General features: G+C 53.7%; 2 protein-coding genes across 3 annotated transcripts in view; both read right to left on the bottom strand.

Moving 5' to 3' along the window:
- CNNM2 (cyclin and CBS domain divalent metal cation transport mediator 2) overlaps window positions 1-12,703 on the bottom strand; it is a 123,152-nt gene extending 110,449 nt beyond the window's left edge. The window contains 2 exon segments of the mRNA XM_005238975.4: window positions 10,986-12,423; window positions 12,425-12,703. Coding sequence (XP_005239032.3) covers window positions 10,986-12,423; window positions 12,425-12,562 — 1,576 coding nt within the window. The 5' untranslated portion in view covers window positions 12,563-12,703.
- A 3,982-nt stretch (window positions 12,704-16,685) lies between these two features.
- Window positions 16,686-20,957, bottom strand: AS3MT (arsenite methyltransferase). Of its 2 annotated transcripts, XM_027788958.2 has the most exons (11): window positions 20,905-20,957; window positions 20,529-20,569; window positions 19,911-20,038; window positions 19,653-19,803; window positions 19,444-19,580; window positions 19,091-19,160; window positions 18,771-18,852; window positions 18,553-18,684; window positions 18,290-18,432; window positions 17,739-17,879; window positions 16,686-16,874 (listed from the first exon to the last, which is right to left on the bottom strand). In XM_027788958.2, coding segments are annotated over exons 1-11 (1,125 nt in total). In that variant the 5' UTR covers window positions 20,906-20,957; the 3' UTR covers window positions 16,686-16,775. The 2 variants fall into 2 exon arrangements, with proteins under 2 accessions (XP_027644759.1, XP_027644760.1); XM_027788959.2 differs by lacking the exons at window positions 20,529-20,569; window positions 20,905-20,957 and having other exon boundaries at window positions 19,653-19,813; window positions 19,911-20,000.
- Between the last annotated feature and the right edge of the window lie 356 nt (window positions 20,958-21,313).

Here is a 21,313-nt window from a genome sequence, read left to right as displayed (position 1 = left end):
ACAGCCTTCCCCAGTCTCTCTCATTTAAAAAAAAAAAAAAAAACCAAACACAAAACCAAACAAGAAAAAGGCTTGTTCAAAGATTGCAGCAAAACCTGGAAAATTCAAAACAGCTGTTCTGGAAAGCAAAATACCCCATTCACAGAATAGAGCCGTTGACATCAGAACTCTCCTGGTAGACTTCTCATCCTATGCACAGCAGGTGTGTCCCTGCACAGAGAAGAGGCTGGGATTCCCATCTGCGGTGCATCACACAGTACTGGGAAACCTTGATCTCCACCCTTAACCCCAGGGGCACTGGAGAAAGCAGGAAAAAAGAAAGCTACTGTATTTGCTTGCACAATGGCTGCACACACTACAACCGCACTCACAGGTTCAACCCTGTAACTGCCATCGAGCAATAGATTGCTGTAGTTCTTGGAGACTGCATCCATTACGTAGGTAATTAAGTTTCTTCACTGCCCCAGCTGCCTTCCTCAAGCTCTAACCTCAGGGGATTCCCACGATGGGAAGCTTTGCCCCCCACCAAGACCGCCTACAGGGTGAACTGTGCAACTTCTCCCTTTCCAGGTTCTCCTTGGGAGCCTTCAGACAATACAACACGAGCTGGATTAAACCAGTAAACTACTGGCAAAGCAATTCCACATTAGTGATCATAATCCCCCCCGGCCTTTGTCAACGGAACAGAAAGACCTATAAAACTGTCAGTCCTGATTACAAGAGAGAGGCAGGCTCCATCATATGGAAAGGGAATAAAGCTTTACACCTGTTGTGATCTCCGTAAGAGTCAGAGGAAAACACAAATGTGCTAGTATAGAAGGAACAGAAGCAGGCTTCCCTCTACATGTGATACCAGGAGGTCTCTCATTTGTCTTGCAAGTGAGCACTCAAACTAGGAGCTGATGTTGAGTCTGAAGTACACTGTACAGGATTTTCATTAAAAGAGCGATTTCAATTTCTCCAGGAGAAACCCCATACACATAGTACAAGCAACTCTTTGACACTAAGAAAAAAAAAAAAAAGGAAAAAAAAACCCAAAACACTCCCTGTGAGCAGTGTGAAGTTCTTGAATTTAGCTGTGGAGTTATCAGTGTTTTCAAGCCGAAACACTGCAAAAGGCTCCAGGCAAACTAGAATATCAACGAGAAGATAAAAGTTACTCCCCATAAGGGCAGGGAACCAGCATGCAACAAAAACCAGATCACACCTGTAGAGCAGCATAAATCCTGTACCACTATAACCATGTAGTCCATACAGCGAGCTACTCACAAGACCGCTGCCCCAGCCTCCAGTGAGGCATTCCTTACTCCTCTGCCGGAGGACAAGCAAAACCTAGGCAGCAAGTCTTCATATAACTGGTGTCCTGAGAGATGCTTCCTCTCCCCTCCCCACACACTACAGCAAGAAACTAAAATACAAGCTTTATCAGTACACACACCTCAGTTACACAGCAGGGGGAAAACCCAGACAAATTCACACAGCAAATCACGCTAATTCACCCACCTTGAAGCAAAAGCTTAGCAGTGTCCCTTGGAGTTCAAGTTAGAGCTACTGAATAACTTAATATTCTGTACCGATATTCAGATATTAAATAATAATTCACAATTTAGGCCTACCTTAATGAGTACAAAATTTAACTGAGGCCTCTTGCCGGATACCCTGTAATATTAACTGAGGGCTCCTGTCTGCACTTGCTGTGTACGGGAATTGTAACCGTAAGAGCTGTACTTGCTTCCAGTGGAAAGATGTCCCAGGCTAGATAGGAAGAACTAAGCCTGCAGTTTGCCTAAAACCCACAGCCACACCTACTTTCAATGGCAGATTGTAAGTTTTTATCAAGAACAAGTTCACACCAGCAGATTTTCTTCCAGACAAGCAATTCACAAGAATAAAGGTGGGCAACTGATCATCCCTGTCGTCACAAAACTGTTACATGGAAAGGTGTCCTGCAGGCTCGCTTTGGCCAAGGGCTGCACTTGGAATGCTGCAGTGCAAAGGGCAGGCAGGGCAATCTTCCGAAAGCTGGAGGTGGAGTACTGGAAGGAAACCAGAAATGGCAAGATCCTTCTTAAAATTGTTTGCTGGCAGAGTCAGCATTTTGTTGCCCTCATTACTCACGGACAAGCGGGGAAATAAAGCCTTGTTCACCCCCACAAAGATCAACAGTCACGGATGGCTCTGTCATATCACTGTAAGAGATTATACTACCATAAAAAACTCACTATAAAAACCCCAACTTTCATTCACGCTTGCTGCAGGAGAGAACCTCAAGCAAGTAGGAGCCTGGTCCTGATGGCACGGTTCATCCTGCAGAGCGCAGTGTTACAACAACCCTCTCATCCGAAGAGCGGATCCCCTTCAGGACTGCCGGCAAAAGAATGGTGCAATCCCAACGGAAAGCATTACAAAAAACAAAACTATACAGATCTTTTGTACTGAATGTATGTGCTCATCTTCTGGCCCCAGCTCCTTTGGCTCTTGCTCGGTTAATTAGTAACTGCAGCAGAATTGCGTTAACATGTAACTCTTAAGGCCTCAATAATCATCAGGCTTCAGTTCCCAGATTGACAGGCATCACAGTTACTCTGCCCTTCAAAGTACAGCTCCTTGATGAGAAGGGCTGTTGCTTCATATTTAAACACCGAACTTACTATACCCAACAATTTACAAGCAAAATGCTTCAACACAAAGACAGAAGTCAGTCAGTCCCACTCACACAAGCTTTCTTAGCTTTGAGGTTTCTGTTCAATCTAGGGCCTGGGTATTTTAAGGCAAGTTGGTTACAAGACAAGTTTCTTTACTAGTATTCTTTCACTAGTCCTCTCAAGCAGATATCATCACTAGCAGGTAAAGAACAAGGCTGACTCATGTCTTTTATTCACAAAATAACCACAAACACCCCTGTAAGAATCCTAATTTCCAACATGTCAGCCAACCCAGACAAAGAAACATCTCTTGCATTTACAGGATTTGTCAACACAAGTCATCCTAGACAGACAGCCTATACGACATCCCATAAACACCACAGAAGTATGGCAGATCCTGAAAGTCATTCTTCTCTTCAGTGAAAACTGGCTGCCTACCAAAATTCTGGAAGGCTCCCCGGCAATTTTAACACGAAACAGGAGAACAACGGCTTGAAGGCTCCAAGGGCCCCTACTCATGACTCTCCAGAGTGGAAAGCTACTATAGACAGAGCCCTAAGCAGGGAAGAGAGCACTTTGGAGTAAAGGCAGACAAAAAAGGAAAGAGCTAGTAGAGACAAGTTTGGAAAGAATCAAAGCCTTTTTGTTATTGGGAACCAGGAATAGAGAGATCAGCTGAGCCAGCCACTGTGTTAAGCACATCTAGTACATAAAAACTCCAGTAGCAAGTCAAAAGAACATTCAGTTTCTGTCCAAGCATGATGGATCTCTCTGTCATCTATCCTTCTGATATTGTAACTTCATGTTTCATGCTGGGAGTGTCAAATGGGGACCCAGATCCTCCAAGTCCACTTTGCCAAAGACACAGTACAGTTGCAGTCCCGGAGTCGTAATATTAATGGGGGGTTGGAGGTTTTTTGATTTTAGAAGCAGCTATGGGAAATCTTCTAGTAGTTTTTAGTTTCTTCGCCTAAACTCATAACAACATGTTTTAAAGAATCAGAACTGTATTCCTCCATGTTGTACAAAAAGCCATTTAAACCACTAAGGGGCTTCTTAACTTAACTGATCCAGGCCATCCCTTTCTCTTTTCTGCACCTCTCTCTCTGTAAGAAGACCTACACTGAGGTGATTAGGTTAACTTTCTTCCTTAGTTCCTTAACCAGCTTTAGTTTTCATGCCCTACTCACAGATACTTTGTCTACCATCACACTTAGCCCTAGTTTATTCCCAGCATATCTGCTTCTGCCAGCAAGTGTTGGGCCATACTGATTTCCAGGCCAAGGGAAAAGGTGGATTCCACCAGAAGCAGGTTAATGACAGATTTAGGCATCTCTTTATACAATTACACATTGTTGAAAAGAGAAACAAAACCCCATCACTAGATAGCCCTGAAATGACTCAGTGACCTTGGCAGGAGCCAGGCTGGAAAAAACACCTGATCTGGGACTATTAAGCCATATGCAGTTGGCTGTAGCTCATTAGCACCAAGTATTTGCACTCCTATTTGTAGCTGGTAGGCTGTACTTCAGGACCTTGTCAAATTCACAAGAGTGCCAGGTCATGCTCACCAGGGTATGGTTCAGAGCACCAGAGTACGCTGTGTAAAACCAGAGAGCTAGTTTTACAAACTCTATTAGTGAAATTGGGCAGGACTCAATACTAGAAGTGTAATTGGTCTGCCTAGACTGGCAATTGCACCGCAGCTCTGTAGAGGCGCATAAGCTAATGAAAAAGTGAGCTCTTGTTAAGTATTAATGGAAAAAGCACAGCAGGATGAGATACAGACTCATTCAACACACTGCTCAGCCACTCCTTTCATTCTAGGTCTATCTGATGGTGGCTTAGCAGCTGTAAAACTGACTTATGACTCCTAATATTAAGCATCCATTGCAAAGTATTTAGAAGAGGTGAAGTAGTGAGACTTCATATTCTTCAGGTCTTAATTCCCATGCACTAGAATGTCCACCTTCCAAGTGGGAAAGACAAAATCTGACACGAATCAACACCAGGAAGACAAGTAGATCTTGTTTACAGTTTAATAGCATTGATGCTCCAAGGTATGTGACCTAGTAACGCCCCCAATATCCCACTCACTATGATTCCTTCAATAAAGGTAGGAGGGGACTGAGGCTCACTCATAACATGTCTGAGGTGTCAGGTGGCTAGCTCCCTCAAGTTCCCAGCCAGAATGATATCACAGCCTGCCAAAACAAAACCTACCTGTGGATGGCTTCACACAAAAGTCACAATCAGAAATGCAACCTTTAGATCCATGTCTTTCTGCCTCTAGATACCCCACCGCTGCTGTTTGTCTATGTGCCAGAGCTGACAAAGGTTGGGTCTTGATTAGACACATTCACAGAAAGGCTATTTAATAAAGGGCTATTTAATAAAGACAGTACCTTTAGTTCCAAAACTTCTTGAATCACAGCCAGGTGAGATCAGTGAGCTTCTGTGGAGAACAAGATCAATTTGCTCTTTTCTAGTACTTTCTCTAAGCAGCCACAGCCATTGTCAGACATGTACTACTGCAAAGAACTTGCTGTCATTGTTTTTACACTCTTAGAGTCAACTGAAGTTCACCGAGGAAGTGTTCTGCTCCTCAGAACCTCACGTGGGCAGAGAAATACTGAAACTCAAAAAAATCTCAGCCCTGAAGAATGCTACAAAGGTTAAACTACCTGATTGTTTTCCCGCACTACTGAATTTGCTCAGAAGTTGACATTCTGCCTCTTCTTTCTTCTAAAATTGGCCATGAAATGCTGCTGGCTGCACAGAGTGACCTGAAGTTTACATCTGTGCCTATTACAGATAACCTTTACAGACTCAGAGAAAGCAGATAGGAACATGGTTCACTTGTGGTGGAATTCACTCCCATCAGCTTCAGTGCAAGAATGCATTTGCTACCTTAGCAAACAGTTGAGGGGAGGAAAAGGCAACTTCTCATCTTTGTTGAATGGCAAGAGTTGCTAGAATCGGTTAAAAAGCAACCAAAGAATCACACTCGACGCGTCAGATTCAAACCTCTACTGCTCAAGCCGTTTAATTCACTTACTCCTCTCCCTGTCAGCCACCTGAACCGCACATTTCTTTCTACTCTGAGCAGCAGAATGGAGCCTCCAGCTGGGCTGCTCACCCAGGCTAGGGTGAAGAGGCACTGCTGCTCTCCAGCAGCATCTCTTCTTCTCCTGGTCCCTAAAAAAGCTTCACAGCAGGCAGCCCAGGAAGAACTGGGGCTGTTCTCTGATGCATTCCCCCCGATGCCTCCCCCTCAGCCTACCAGCAGGAGGGCTGCCTGCAGTAACCCACATCCGCTCCTCTCCAGTGGAACGAGCACGCATCCCCCAGGAGCTCTGCAAGGCCAGCAAAGCTCTTGGCAGCACAGTACCTGCGGGTCCTATGCTGTCAGACAGCCAAGAAACAGTTTGTCACAAGGCAATCCCCACCCCCACATGAAATTTTTGTTCAGGGAACAAATCTGCAGGCATATCACGCTAAGTCTTCTGCATCTTGGTGGCAGATTCCCTCCCACCTACCAGTCCCCTACTCTCTTCACACGAAAAAGTCTTCATGCTGGACCTCCTCAACACCTTTCCCTTTATATGAATTTCCCCAAAAGGATCAGAGGAGGTACCTTTTAATAGCCAAGCAGCCTTGAAAACAGTATCGGTTTTCCAAGGAGGAGTTTTACATGTCTTTCATAATCCCAGAAGGGACTTGGGTAGTTTCTTCCAGTTTCTCATAATGCTGCACTCACAGGCTTACACAGAAAAATGGCTCAGGAGACAGGCAACCTGTTCAATAAACTAGAAAGTGAGCATTCAGATCCATTAAGTAAAATTTACTCATAGGAATTCTGGACTCAGATCCAGCAGGATGGGAACCCATAAAACCTGAAAGGGACCAGGAAAGAAGCCACCTGCAAGCCTGGGTTAGAGCTGTACCAGAACGGTAAGTGACCTAACAGAAAAAAACCCTCAGACCAACAACAGTAATGCAGAACTTGGGATCCCTGGGCTACCAATCACTTCCTGTCCTACCTGCTTCCAAAAAAAGGGTCTATGTGCTCAAAAGACGAGTAAGTCAGTCTAGGTATTCTCTGCTCCCTCAAAAGTAAGGGTTCTGTGTTTCAGGTTGTTAGGGCTTGCTTTACTTTGGAGAAGGAGGAGGAACTAGAAAAGAGATTGACCAAGTTTTTCCTCCAGGTCCTACATCCACACTAAATATAGCCACCAAGCATACATGCTATTAAAAACAGACAATACAAGACCAACAGAGCCTGAAGATCATCAAGTTAAATCTGACAACATTTCTAGAGGGAAAAAAAAATTTTAAAAAATTAATATCTATTTTAAGGTCCAGTTGGCAATGGTTTTAATAAGGAATCTAGGAATTTTCTCAAGGTTGCCATGTGATTCAGGAAACAAGAGTTCAGAACTGCTGCACACAGTTACTGTGACTTCTTTGTAACAGGTTATTAACTCTGATCTTTAGTATAACATAATAGTGGAGACAGATATAAGTAAGATCAAAACATATGACTCAAAGTTCCCAGATAAGGAGGACTCCAGTTGAGAAACTGCTGCCCTCCAGAGCCGTCCAGGCCACCAGGAAAGCAGCCATACAATGCCTTGTAGAAAGTGGGCCAACCTTGAAATATTAGTATTACAACATGAGGCTTTTCAAGCTGAATTCTTGTAGCTCTGGCAGGCAGGGAGCTAGAAATAGAATGTTTTGGATTTAGGATCACACATGCAGAGATCTGCCTGTGAAAAACACCAAGAGCAAGTGCCAGAGAGCATTTGAGCAGAGACCTAGGAAAACTGTCAAAAAGGAGAAAAAAAAAAAAAAAAAAAGCAAGGCCACACACTTGTCAACAAGAAAAAGGAGATCAGCAGAGACAGTTCACTAGCTTCTTTCCAAAAATGACTTTGTTGCTCATTCGTTCCCTGCTGCAGCTTAGGAACCGGGACACAGATCAGTCCTGGAACAGCTAACACCTTGCTCCCCTTTACAGCAATCGCCAACATCAGATCAGCTAGGAGTGGACTTACTTCAAATGAGGTATCTCTTTGCACTGAGCAAAGTCAGCAGGTCATTTCTTAGGCCAGTATAAAGAGAACCTTACACTTTCTTGCATTAAGTTTGAAAGACTGAAATCAAGTAAGCTAAACAGTCCGCTCAACTTGTAGGCAAATGGATTTGACAGCACTGGTAGGGGTTTAAGGTCTGTCGACGGAAACAGAAAATTGCCCCTCTTTCAAAAGCTATGTGTTCATTTGTAGGTAAACTGCTTTTTTAGAAGGGAAACTTTTTTGCAGACTGCTTCAGAAATCATGTTTATTCACACGTAAAGAGATTAGAGCAACAAGGGAGTGGGAATGTGCTACAGCTCTCTCTTAATTTAAGTTTCTTGCCTGGCAGCACAGAAGTGAAACAGATACTTATTTTGCAATTGTGGCCAAAGAACATTAATAACATCACCATCACCAAATCCTCCAGCTGCACAGCCTAAGCATGAGGACAAGTACAGAACTACACATTTCATCTTCCACAACCACGTAAGGACATACATCCTGCAGTGCTTGACTTTTAACCTCCTCCTTGTAAGCCTCCGTTCCGCGTTTAGGTTAAGAACACATCGCTCCTACCCAAAAAAGTGAGCTTCAAAACCCCACCTACCCAGCTAATTACCAAATTTCTTTAAAAAAAAAAAAAAAACGCCCCTCTCCTTAAACCGATTATTCAACTGACAGCATTATCACACGAGCTGCCCATTGCACCAAACTGTGGCAGCAGGGACCTGCTGGGGGGGCTGGGGTGTAAAAAAAAAAAAAAAAAAAAAAAAAAAAAAAAAGATGCACGTGAGTTTTGAAGCAAGCCTACTGTGGCAGAAGTTCAATGTGATGGGAAGGGAATGATTAAAAACTGTAAACTTATTTTCAACACTCTTCTAGAGAGTAACAAGCAGTTTGATTCTCACCCTTAATTTGTACATTCTCATGGGAATTTGGCAAGGTTGCTCTGAAGAAGAAAGTTTGAAGAACTCTTGCAAAAGACACTGCGCTATGCCAGATCAAGCAAGCTATCAGTTATTTACATTCATTTCAAAACACACAAAGGAAGCCATTTATTTCCACCATATCTGCACTTTTTAAAGAGAAACCAGTTTGGACAGAGCTGGTCCTATCACCAGGGCTTGTCCATACAGACCAACCAGCATAGCTGTTCTGGAGTAAACATTTAAGTACGACCAAACTAGCCTGAATTGATTCACAAATACACAGACTATTCCAGGACACAGTGATCTCGGGGAGGAACACGCACGTTGGGAAGTCATCCTAAACTTGTGCTACTGGGACATTTCCTAGTGCAGACAAAGAAGTTCTTTGGGAAGACCAGCGAAAGCAATCTCTGGTCTGCACCTTCTAAGCCACCCCGGAGAATTTTTAAGAAGCCTATTTTAAGCACAAGTTTCAGGAACTATAAGGAGGCATATTTGGCTTAGCCACACTTGCAGGATTAAAATATGCACCTAATTCTCCCAGCTATTAAATAAAAGGATTGCTATGTTACCACGCAGGAGTGCATTGCACCTCTTTCAGACAGGGGAAATAAAGTGACCAACACAGCATTCGTTTCCTCAGACAAGCTGCTACAAACAAAACTAGAAAAAACACAAGCCTTGCTACAGGTTAAGAACCCCATCATGCTACCTGGAGTTCAAATACGGGGAGGGGGGAACAACCCTATGCCCACACATGGCACAATCCATCTTGACGGACCAACAGTTAAGTGACATAATTGAGTTTCCCAGATCTGAGCTGCAGATCCCGCAGTGCAGGAGCCACAGCCAAGGGAGGGGTCTTTCTCGTCTCCCCTTCCACAGCTCCAAACCAAAGCAAGACTTCCCCATCACTACACAGAGGCAGAAAGAAAGAAAGAAAACCACTGCTGCACCGGTCAGTAAAAAGCAGAAGTATGTTCACTTTCTGTCTGTGAAGATGAACTAAAGATGAGGAAACCAACGGGGTAACACTACAAATCCCCAAAACTCAGTTAAGCTGGAAGAAAGAGATCAAATGCCATGCTGTCAAAACCCCGTGTGTGGACAACACAGCACCTGAAATGTAAATGGTAATTTAAATTATTCCCTAGAAAGACTGTTCACCTATGAAAAAAAGTTATTTTCAAGGTAACTTTTGTAGCTGATAAAAGACCAACTCAGATATTCCCCATGAGCCTAACTGTGGGGTCAGTGCAGCTGTAAAGATCTCCCCTTTCGGCCAGATCACCTCCCAGGCACTGAGCTGCTCAGCAGTTCTCTGACCAGGTCTCCCCAGGTATGAACAGCTCTGTGGCACTCCAACGGCCTTCCGTTTTCCAGCACAGGAGACCGCACATCAACGCTGTTTGAAATGTCACTTTGTTATTTCTCTGTAAACACTTCCCTGCACAGGCCATACGGCATCATTACTCGGCTTGCAGAGAGGAACAGATTTAAAAAGGAAAACAAAAAAAGTTTTTTCTCTTTCTCATAAGCAAAAGCTTCTAACAGGATTTAAGATGCATTTGTCAGGTTAAAACCTCCTACAGTTAAGACGGCGCCAGAAAGCCTCAGTCCCGTTCTGATGCAACTAATACACAGGCTACACAAGAGGGGTAGCTAGGGTCACATCTCTGCCGAGCCTGTGGTGCTGGGGCGGTGGGAAGCCTAGGGAAAAAGACCTGTAAACTCTGAAGCGTAGCACCAACAGGTGCTTTCGAACATACTTTAAGACCCTGAAGCTATTTATGAGTTACAAGACCAAAGCATCAATCAAAATAACTGGAACATGAGCACAGAGCTGAGGTCAGCCGGCTGAGCCTATGAATGGAGCTAAAACGCCTTGTTTATCTCAGCACGTGCGCGCGCACTAAGCCTGAAAGATACCCGAGCAGCCCACCCGCTCTCCTCGCTGTCAGGCCAGCTGAAAAAGCACGGGAGAAGCCACAGCCAAGCAATGGGTGCAGATTCCCGTCAGCGGTTCTCACCATAACGGACAGATGAGTGGAAAAAGCAAGAAAGAAAACAACCTTGCTTGGCACCATGCCCACACACACATCCCAGTGCAGTGGGGAAAAGAGGCCGGGGGCACATACCAGCCGCATATCAGTTTTCTGACCCAGGGAACAGGCGGATCTGGCAGATGCCTAAATACCGGCCGCTCTCTGTCCCGAGCGCGCCTTCCCAAACCCCTCTGCAAGCAGGAACACAAGGGGCCTCTCTGCAGAGCCCCCTCACCTCCAGAGCTGAGAGCTGACCCCCCGCGCCCCCCGCCACCAGCACGAGCCCACCTTTCTTGAACTCCTCCAACATGGCGTCGAGCTTGGTGTCGTTGAAGACGAAGTGCAGCGGGTGGTTGTAGAAGCGGGTGATGGTCTTGAGCGGAGTGCAGTCGTCAGGGTCCACAAAAGCCAGGTCCTTAACAAAGAGCAAGTCCACAATGTTGGAGCGGTCACCCTCGAAAACAGGGATGCGGGTATAACCGCTCTCCATGATCTCGGACATAGTGTTGAAGTCGAGCACAGCCTCAGCAGCGATCATGAAGCAGTCTCGGAGGGGGGTCATCACGTCCTCCACAGTCTTGGTGCGCAGCTCCAGGGCTCCCTGGATAATGTTGAGCTCCTCTTTGACCAGATCGTTATAAGGGTCGGTGACCCGCAGCATCTCCAACAACTTCTCACGGTTATAGACCGTGCCGATCTCCTGGCCCAGGACACAGTCCAGCAGTTTGCTGACGGGGTAGGAGGCCGGGAAGGTCATCATCATGAAAAACTTGGTGAGGAAGATGGTGTTGGCGCCCACGGCCAGGCCGTGCCGAGAGCAAATGGCCTGCGGCACGATCTCGCCGAAGATGACGATACCAATGGTGGAGACCACCACGGCCACCAGCCCAGAGCCGGCAATGTCGTCCAGCAGGATGGTAAGCGTGGTGTTGACCAGGACGTTGCCCAGCAGGAGGGAGCAGAGCAGGTAGTTGCCCTGGCGGCGCACGGGCTCGATGCGCTTGGCGTAGTTCTTCTCTTTGTCCGTGCCACAGTTCTGTACGATGCGCAGCTCCATGGGGTCCAGGGCCATGAGGCCCAGGTTGAGGCCGCTGAACATGCCCGAGAGGCAGAGGAGGAGCGAGATGAAGATGACCTGCAGCCAGAAGGGCAGCAGGAACTTCTTCTCCTCGCCCACGATCATCTTAGTGTCCTCGCCGTCGTGGTAGATCCAGGTGGTCTCGCCCCAGGGCGGGGGCCCGACCGGCCCCTCGGCGCCTGCCAGCCCCCCGGCGGCCCCGGGCCCCAGCGCGGCGGCGGCGGGGGCCGAGACGGAGGTGCACAGGTAGTAGGACTTGCTCTTCTCCGTCTTGCGCAGGGGCTTGATCTCGATCTCGATGATGCCCGAGGTGCGGCGGTTGAGCACGATGTGCGGCAGGATGATGATGTCCGAGGTGCGGATGCCGCAGCGCTGCGGGGCTCCGCCGCCCGCCGCCCCGCCGCCGCCCCCGCCGCCGCCGCGCCCCGCCGCCCCCGCCGCCGCCCGCCCGCCCCGCCGCTCGTGCTCCGTGAAGGCGATGCGCGACCAGGTCTCGTTGTTGATGTTCTGCCCGTAGACCCGCAGCTTCACCCGCGTCCGCTCGCTCACCCGCAGCGCGCCCCCCTCCATGAAGGAGACGTCGTCCGTGTCCTCCAGCCGCAGGCCGATGATCACCGTCTCCTCCGCCGCCGCCGCCGAGGGGGGGGACGACGGCGGCGGCGGGCGGCGCGGCGGCGGCTGCGGCAGCCGGGGGCCGCCGGCCCAGGCAGCCGCCGAGCAGCAGCAGCAGCAGCACCCGCGCCCCCCGGCCGCCCCCCGCCATGTTCCCACCGGGCAGCGCGGCCATCTTTAGTCAGGGCTCGGCGCCGCCGCGGCCCCGCATCGCCGCGCGGCGCCTGCGGCGTGCCCCGGCTCCCCCGGCGGCGGCGGCGGTGGCGGCGGGCGCGGCGCGGCGGCGGGCGAGGCGGCGGGCACGGCTACCCGCGGGACCCGACAGGCGGCGACTGCCGGGCCGGGCCGAGCCGAGAGCCGCCTCAAGCCGCTGCCCTCCCCGCCCCTCCCCGCACGCCTCGCGGGGGCGGGCCCGGCGCTCCGCGCCGCCAATCGGTGCGCGCCCCCCCGCCAGTGGCGGCCCGGCCCCGCCCTGCCGCCCGCCACCGCCTCCCCAGCGCGGGGGGCGCGTGACTCCGGTGTGTACGCCAGGCGGGCGGGGGCGGGGCCGGCCCTGAGGCCACGGCCAATGGCAGCGGGTCTCGGGGCTGGAGGGGCGGAGACTCGGAGGGGCGCGACCAATGGGGGCGCGGTGCGGCCGGCGGGCCGGGGACGGCGCGTGCGGCGCTCGGCGGGGCGGCCGGCGAGCCTCCGTGCCGGGGGACAGGACGGGACGGGACGAAACGGGACGGGATGGGACGGGGCCGCTGCCCCCCGCCGCCCCTGCCCGGCCCGCTGCACCCGCCGCTGCCCGCGGACCTGCCGCGCCGCCCGCCCCCCGCAGCGGCTCCAGTGCACCGCCCCGCGCCCCCCCCTACTGCTACTGCCGCCGCCGCGGTCGGCGGTCGCGCAGCGCCCCCTGGCGTCTCCCCGCGGCGCAGCCAGCTCCGGGCCGCGGGGAGCATCCCCTCGCCCTCCCGCCTGCGCCCTTCCCGCGGCCCCGGGCTCCGTGGGGCTGCCCGTGCTTGGGGCCGCGATCTCGGCACCGGGGCTACTGGCGGCCGCGGGCGACGGCTCTCCCGGCACCGTCCGGCCGTGCCCGCTCCCCGCTCTTCCCCGTGCCGCCGCCGGCGCGGTACGCTGCGGCGGCTAAAGATCCGGCCGTCGCGGCCCGGCCCCAGGGCACCCTCCGCCCCGCGCCCGGCACCTCCTCGGCGCGCTCGTTCCTGCGAGCGAAACGAAGCGTTAAACGTGCGACACGCACGGGCCGCGCGCCGCGCTCCCCTCTCCGCCTCTTGCTCAGCCGCTCGGGGCACCTCCCGCCTCGTCGCATCAGACGAACCCCGCGCAGGGACTTCCAGGAGCGGGGTCGGGACTTTGGAGCTGCCCCCGGGACGCTCACAGCCCCCCCCCGGCGCCCCGCGCCCCCGCAGGGCACGGAGGATGCACCCAGGACTGAGGGACCCCGGTTCGGTGTAACGTGGGTGCGTGCCGGTGTCCCGGGGCCTCTCCTGCTGCTCCCCAGCCCCAGCGGAGGCCCAGCCGCCCCGGGACCCAGCCACCACCGCCCTCCCTTAGGGATGAGTGACCTGTCTGCATCCCAGCCAGCCAGAGACGGACAGCCCAGGGAGCACCCAGTGGGGCTCGTGGTGGCCAAGCCCACATTAGGGGTTCAGGGTGACCCCTTAGAGGAGGTAAAGCAGCCTCTCCGCCATTCAAGTGCTCAGCAAACGGAAGAGCGGAGGATCCCACTGGACAGCCCAGTGCTCCGGGGGCTGCAGCCACAGCGCTGCTTCCCTGGTCCCAGACCTCAGCCAGCTCACCGAGGGGCAGTTCCAGAGGGCTGCTCCCCCCGGGAGGTGGCGGATGCCCCTGAGCCACAGCCACCTCCCTGCTAGCCACAGTGAGTGGGGGCTTGGGAATCACCCCCTTTTCACCCCGGGGTGAACCAGAGCACCACAGCTTACGGCTTGGGAGAATGGGATCTGGCCCATCTTCACAGTCACCAGAACAGCCAGGCCGGGGTGCTGGACAGATTGGTTTGGGCTTCCTCATGTGGGATGGGGCTGCACCTTCTCCTCTTTCATGGCTTTGGGGTTAAAAACCCCAAGGTTGTGCATGCGCAAGCAAAGCCAGGCAGACAAGACACCCCCCCCACATCCATAGATTGGTGAGAACCCCTACTCTAATGCTTAACATCAAAGTCAAGTCCTCTTAGCTGCTTCCTCCCAGAAATGCCAAGAATATGGGGAAAAAAATAGTGCTATGCAAATGCAGTGGCATTAAGCTGTGGCCTTTTTCCGTATGCATGCAAGAGGGGGGGCCCTCGCAGTGGGCACCTCTCTCCCCAGGCAGGCGGAAAGGCTGTGGCAGGGACTCATGCCTTTTTAATGAAAGGGGTTGCAGATGGGACCCCCCACCCTATCTGCTCTTCAGTTAGCCTGGGAAGTCTCCCTTTGATAGCAGGAGCTAATTGCTGCAAACCTCCCGGGGTGGGCTGTTTGGAGTCTTTGTGAAAGTCTTTGTCAGTAATCACAGAGTAGGTTAAACAGCATCTTGCATGTGTTTTCTGGCAGGTTCTTCCCAAGGTCCTATCAGTGAGGTCCTTGCACACAATTCCAGAGCTCTCCTCACCTGCCACGTCACAGCCACCCTCGAGGCTGGTCTGCCAGGGTCCCCTACCTGAAGCCAGCTGATACATGCCCCGTTGGCTCCAGGTAACACCAACTTACATGTGTGTGTACACCAAATCGATCAGACTCGCAGTCTTGCCCGAAGCCAGAAAGATAGGCTGGCAAGGCAACTTTTCAGGAAACTGTATTTATGGGCATTATTTATACGTTTAATCTCTAAACTGTGAATTAATCACTCCCCTATTTTGCTGATGGCAGAGGGCAGGTTAAGGATTCTGGGCTGTCACGCCTGTTTCTGGATTTCCCATCACTGTGTGACAGCTGGACGTTACCTGGCTGCCCACGCTTTTCATTCCAGACATTCTGGCAATGCCTCCTTACTACCTGGACCCTCCTCAGCCACCGCTACGGCAGAGCATCCTTGGCATTTGCTCACATTTCTTTTTGAATCCAAATATTTTATTGTTTGGGTTTTATCTTCCCCCACGCCACAGCAATATGCTGTTTAAATGGCAGAGAGGGGAAATTTGCAGAAAATCATTGTATGGGGAGAGGTGGAAACAGTCCCTCATTTCTAAGCTCAGCTGCTCAGCCAAGGGCTGTCCAGCAGCTCTGGCCTCTCCCAAACAGCCTCTGCGGGCCAGGACACGTGTGTTTCGCAGGGGGCGGCAGGAGCATGGCCCTTTGCCTCCTGCTGCAGCCTTGAAGCCCTCGCTCCTCACCCGCTGCGGGATGCAGCCAGCCTGGCTTCTGCTTTTCCAGAATCACCACATTTCCCTGCAAAACTCGGCCGGGTGCAGTGCTCGCAGGGGACTCGGGGCTTTCCCACTAGATGGAGTCTGGTGGAAAATACAAACCTCAGCAGTGCTGAGCAGGGAAAGGTAGAGAAATTCCCTGGAAATCTTCTGGAAAGGGCTGTGGGGCTGCAAGTGGGACAAGGTGTGGGGAGTTTACTTTAGGCGTGCCCCATCCTGAATGCAAATAACGGGGGCATCCCCCTGCACCCCATGTGTCACACCAAGTTCTTCATGGAAAAGCAAGGCTGGCCGAGCCCCCAGGAGGTAACCAGTCCTTCTCGCCCAGTGCCCTGGGGAGATGCTCATTTGCAACCACGTTATTCAGCTTTCCACCCCACCACTGGGAGCAGGCATGGGCCGCCTGGCAGGTGCTTGCGGCTCCCTGCATGGGGAAGGTTAGCATGGGGAGATCAAAAGAAGGAAAAAAACAACTGGGCTGCTTACTGCTGTGCCTTTCGCTTCTCAGAAGCATTTGTGTCTCAGCTGCGGGCTCCCCGAGACCTCAAATTAGAGCCAGGCTCACGCAGAGAGATGCGTACTGCAGCATCAGGCCCTGCGCGGCACCGGGGCCTCCTTTCACACCCTGCTCTGCCAAGCCGCCTCCTGCAAATGTCTCCACTCTGCTCCGTGAGCTCAACGCCAGCACGCAGCTGCTGCCAAACCCCTCCAGACCTGCTGTCTCCCACGCAGCGACCCACAGACCCCTTTCCCACGGACACTGCCCCTGCCTGCACACCCAAGCCACGCAGCTGCGGCCACCCCCATAGCGAGGGGACTCACAGGACAGCTGTCCATCACCACCACCAGGCACAACCTGCCCCACCAGCCCTGACAGGGGAGCACAGCAGCACCCCACGGGCCCCAAGGTCCCAGCCGTGAGCACGTAGTCTTCGCGTTCAGCCATTTATTTGATCTCAAGTGGAAACGACATGCCACTGGGGCCACATCTTCCTGTGCTGCCAGTGGCACTGCTCACCATTCAGCAGCACCCCAGGGGACCACAGGTGCCACCAGGATGGCAGGCAGGACCTGGGGCTGCGAGCAGCTCCAGCAGCTGGAAGGGATCGCAGATCTTCTCCTGGAGGGCAAAGAACAACCCGGGGCAGGATCGGGCCAGAGGGAAGCAAGAGGCACCCCAAGAAAATGGCATTTCCCCCCCAACTCACTCCCTGTCAGTAGGGCAGCCCAAGCAGACCCTCCATAGCCAACGTGGGTGCAGCCCCTGGGTCACTCCAGCTGCTTTTCCCTGCCAGGAGGAGGAAGCCAAGAGCTTCTCTTGGACCTTGGCTCTGTTTTTATTTGAGAAATGCCTCCTGCTTGGCCAGGGACCCAAGAACATCTCCCCCTCCCCAAGTACAAGGTTGTGTTTCAGGGACACGCAGCTGCAAGGCGTTATCTCCCTTGCCTCTCCTGGCCCATCTACAGGCTGGAGGGACCACCAGAGGTGGAGAGAGGCTTCCAGCAGATAGGGGTGCCTTGTACTGCGGGGTCAGGGCTAGCAGCCAGGGTCAAGCTCACATCAGCAGCTGGGAGAGTGATGGGCGCGAAGGAGCCATGGGGATGGGCGATCATTTCCCTGTGGCAGGCTGTCCACAGCCATCTCCCCAGGGGAAGGATGCCTCCCCTTGCGGGACCTCGGGCAGGTCCAGCTGTCAGCCTCAGCAGCCCCCATGGACATGGTGGGGGGCAAGGGGCTCTTCATGCCTGGTGGTTAGAGCAGACCTCCCCCTTTGGAGAGCTCCAGCCTGCGCTGGGGTGCAGTTGCCCAAGCTCAGGCACCAGGCACCACGCTCTGCGCTCCATGGGCTCCTGCCCATCCCAGAAGGACTCAAGTCTCTTGGTGTCATGCTATATCCCCTCTGATACCCCAGGGCAACTCTGATGGCACAGGACACCCATATCCCCAACCCTGAACCCAGCCATGGAGCTGCCTGCTACCAACCTTCACCCCCTTGCAACAGCTGCCCTGCGGTGCACCAGCACCAGCGTAGGCCCCACCAGGTCGGATCAGGAACTCCTCCGCAAACCTGGAGCTCCGCAAGATTGCAGCCATCTCAGCATCCACATCCACCACCTCTCCTTGCTGGGGGCAGAGGGACCGTCACAGGGTTGGGGTCCAGGATATGTGGCCAGGGGACACTAGCCACCCAGCCAGATGATGGGGGGAGAAAAAGCAGGGACACAGCCTGGCCCAAAACCTTGAGAAACACCCACAATGACCAAGCAGCTGGCTTCAAACCCTCCTGAAAGCCACCATGGATGTCCTGCTCCTATCCTCACCCCAATGCGATGTATGGGTCTGGCTCCTTTTCCCGCCCCGTTTGTGCTTACCCTGGTTTATACAGCCCCTCTGCTCTCACCCGCCACTCCTTCTACCACAGCTAACCCCAAAAATCACGGAGGATGCTGCTGAGTAGCACTGCTTCATCAGCTCTACCCCATCCCTACAGACCAGGACCGCCTGGCATCATGGGGAGCCCCAGCTCCCCGCACCTTGAAGGTGAAATTGGCGTCAAACACCAGCTCTTGCTCATGCCCCACGATCCCGCCGTTGTAGATGACCTGACTGGGCCCAGTCTGGCTGCTACCCGGCACCTTGAACAGGCGGAAAGTCGCAGAGACGAAGTGGCAGTCACCTGCAAGAGACAGGTTAGGATTGGTCACTGAGTGCCCAGGCTGGGAACCAGCAGAGGCTGGGCGCCTCACACAGCTCCCCACAGCTGCCCAGAGCTGATGTTCCCTGGTCAGACCCTCACCAATGAAGCTCTCCAGCTCCTTGTCACCGATGGTGATGGGACTGGCGGAGACCAGGCACGGGGGGGTAAACCCCACCTCCTCGGCAATGCTGTACAGGTCTCTCCAGTACAGAGCTCCTGCCAGGCACTCCCCTGGCATGAGACCACAGACATGGGTGATGGAGGCAAAGGTCTGGTCCCTCCATCCCATGTTACCCCCATCCTGGAGCCCTACGCACCCCACAGAACCCTGTGCTTCCGGACAGTCTCACTCAGGCGCTGGCTAGCATAGACATCACTGAAGTACATCTCTCCTCCAGGCTAGAAGGCAGCAAGGAGTGAAGGGAGACCTCAAGAAGCAATGGCACAAAAGGGGCAGGGAGAACTGGGCACCCACCAGTGCTACCCTGCTCAGGACCCTCTGCAGTGGTGCCCTCCCCGGCCCTATCCCGCATCCCAGTCTTGCTTTATCCCATTTGCTGCATCCCAGTGGCACCACAACAGCAGGGCCACCACAACCCTGCTCCACTCCTGCCGTGGGTGCCAGCCCCAGCATTACCTTCAGCACACGGTAGGCCTCCTGCAGCACGGCCTTCTTGTTGGGGACAAGGTTGATCACGCAGTTGGAGCTAGGGAGGAGGCGACTGAGGTTCATTTGCACCCTCTCACACACTCAGCACCACCAGCTGCTGCCTGTACCATTGTTTCATGCAGGATTTGGAGATGCTGATTTGACCATGAAAAGGGCAGTTTGTGTACTCCCAGGCTTTAGCACAGACCCTGCCTTGGAATTTCCCCTTCCCTAACATGTGCTCCTGAGGTGGGCAACCCAGTGGGATGCAGACCTGGACACCAGCCCATGGCCCCTGGCAGCAGCAGGACCAGGATGGCAGCGCCCTGTGCAGTACCTACATAACAATATCGTAGCTCTCATCAGCCAGCCCAGCATCACCCAGCTTCTCCATGTAGCCCTGCAGGAACTCAACATTTGGCTTTCGGTAGCCGAACTTGTCCATGTGGTAGGCAATGTGCTTCTTCGCCACCTTGACCTGGGAGGAGAAAGGGAACGATGGTGGGGGAATGTTGGGGGGATGAGGAGAAGCCCCAGATTCATGCTGTACCTGGCCCTCGGTCATGTCTATCCCGGTGACGTGGCCCTGCTCCCCAACCAGCTGGCTCAGCAGGTAGCAGTCTCTGCCACTGCCGCTGCCCAGGTCCAGGATCCGGCATGATGCCAGGCACTCGGGGATCACCAGACCACAGCCGTAGTACCTGGGGGGTGCTGAGCTGAGCCGTGCAGAGGTGCCCCCGTGGCATGGTGGTCCGGGAGGCTGCAGCCCAGAGGGACACAGCAGAAGAGGGGAGACCCCAGGGTTTACCTGGCCACCACCTCCTCATGGACACGCTCCAAAGCATCTCTCACCGCCTTAGGAAGAGGCCTGGCCAAGGTAACGCAGGCATTGGTTTTCAGGTCCTCCGACTTCTGCAGCTCTTTGCCATAGTAATCCTGAGGTGGGAAGGACAGAGGCCACCAAACTACAGCAAGCTGTTCCCTGGGAGCTCCCTGTGCACCAAACCGCGGGGCCATGCCTCTGCACTTGGTTTGTATGTGACCCCAGCGTCCTCTGGCACCGGCACTCTCGTCTGCACCCAGCTAAAGAGTAGGCTAACACCAAGCACCTCTTCGCCCCCACCCTCCCCAGCTCCCCTTGCTCGCACGCACAGATGTGTTTGTGCAGTAGGGGATTAAATTCCCCTTTGCAATAACTTTGCATGCTGCAGCCACCGTTTCCCCAGGCGAGAAGGGCGCAGGGAGCGCGGGCAGGGAAACATGGGGTTGCTCAACAACCCCCATCCCTGCAGGGAACAGGAGAGAAGCAGCCGACCGCACCTCACGTTTTTATCTAGGCACCGAAACAGGCGTTGACCTTTGACCACAGCAGACATCCCAGCGCAGCCTGGGCTCGGCCCCCCACCCAGCCACCTGCGCCCCTCACCTGCACCTCCCGGTGGATCCGCTCTCCGCAGAGGGTTGCCACTGCAACGGGAATATGGGGCTGGTGTCCTGGCACCACGCCGGGCCCTCCCAAAGGCCCTGAACTCCCCCCCCTTTTCCCCCAAATACAGGAGCAAAAAGCACTTTTTTCCCCATGCCCCAGCAGTACCCAGCAGCCTCGTGGGATGTCCCTGGGGGTGCCTGACAACACCCCCCACCCCGCAAAACCACCAGTCCCAGCTGCCCCGGAGATACGAGACCTCAAAAACCTCCCCAAAGTGCAAATCAGCCCCCACGCTTTGCAGAGAGTCCTTGGCCCCAGGGGTGTCCCCAGGGAGGCCCCGGACCCCCACAGCAGAGCCCCCGGGCTGCCTTACTGCCTCCAGCTGCAGCGCTTCGGCCGGACTCTGCCCAGCCTGGGCCACGCTCCACCCCGGCACCCTGCGCCGCCCAGCGCCACCCCCGACACCGGCTCACGCCCGGCCCAGACCCCGGGCACACGGCCCCGCAGCCTCCCTGCAGCACCCCAGGCACAGCGCCGGGTGCTGGCCCTGCTCCCATGGGGGTCATGCTGCCATCGCCCACCCCCCAAAACCACACCTGGCTGCCACCCGCCCAACAGCTCTGTGCTCCCATGGCACAGCCCTGTCCCTGCTCACCCCAAATGCAGTGAGACCAAAGTTTAACGCTGCAGGACTGCTCTGGTCCCTGCAGAGGACACGACCTTGGAGGGGACAAGCCACCTGCAACAAGGACACAGTGCATCTGCAAAGAAACCCCTGGAGC

Source organism: Falco peregrinus, chromosome 1, assembly GCF_023634155.1.
Source record: "Falco peregrinus isolate bFalPer1 chromosome 1, bFalPer1.pri, whole genome shotgun sequence".
NCBI classification, from domain to species: domain Eukaryota; kingdom Metazoa; phylum Chordata; class Aves; order Falconiformes; family Falconidae; genus Falco; species Falco peregrinus.
This window is presented reverse-complemented; position numbering and strand designations above follow the sequence as displayed.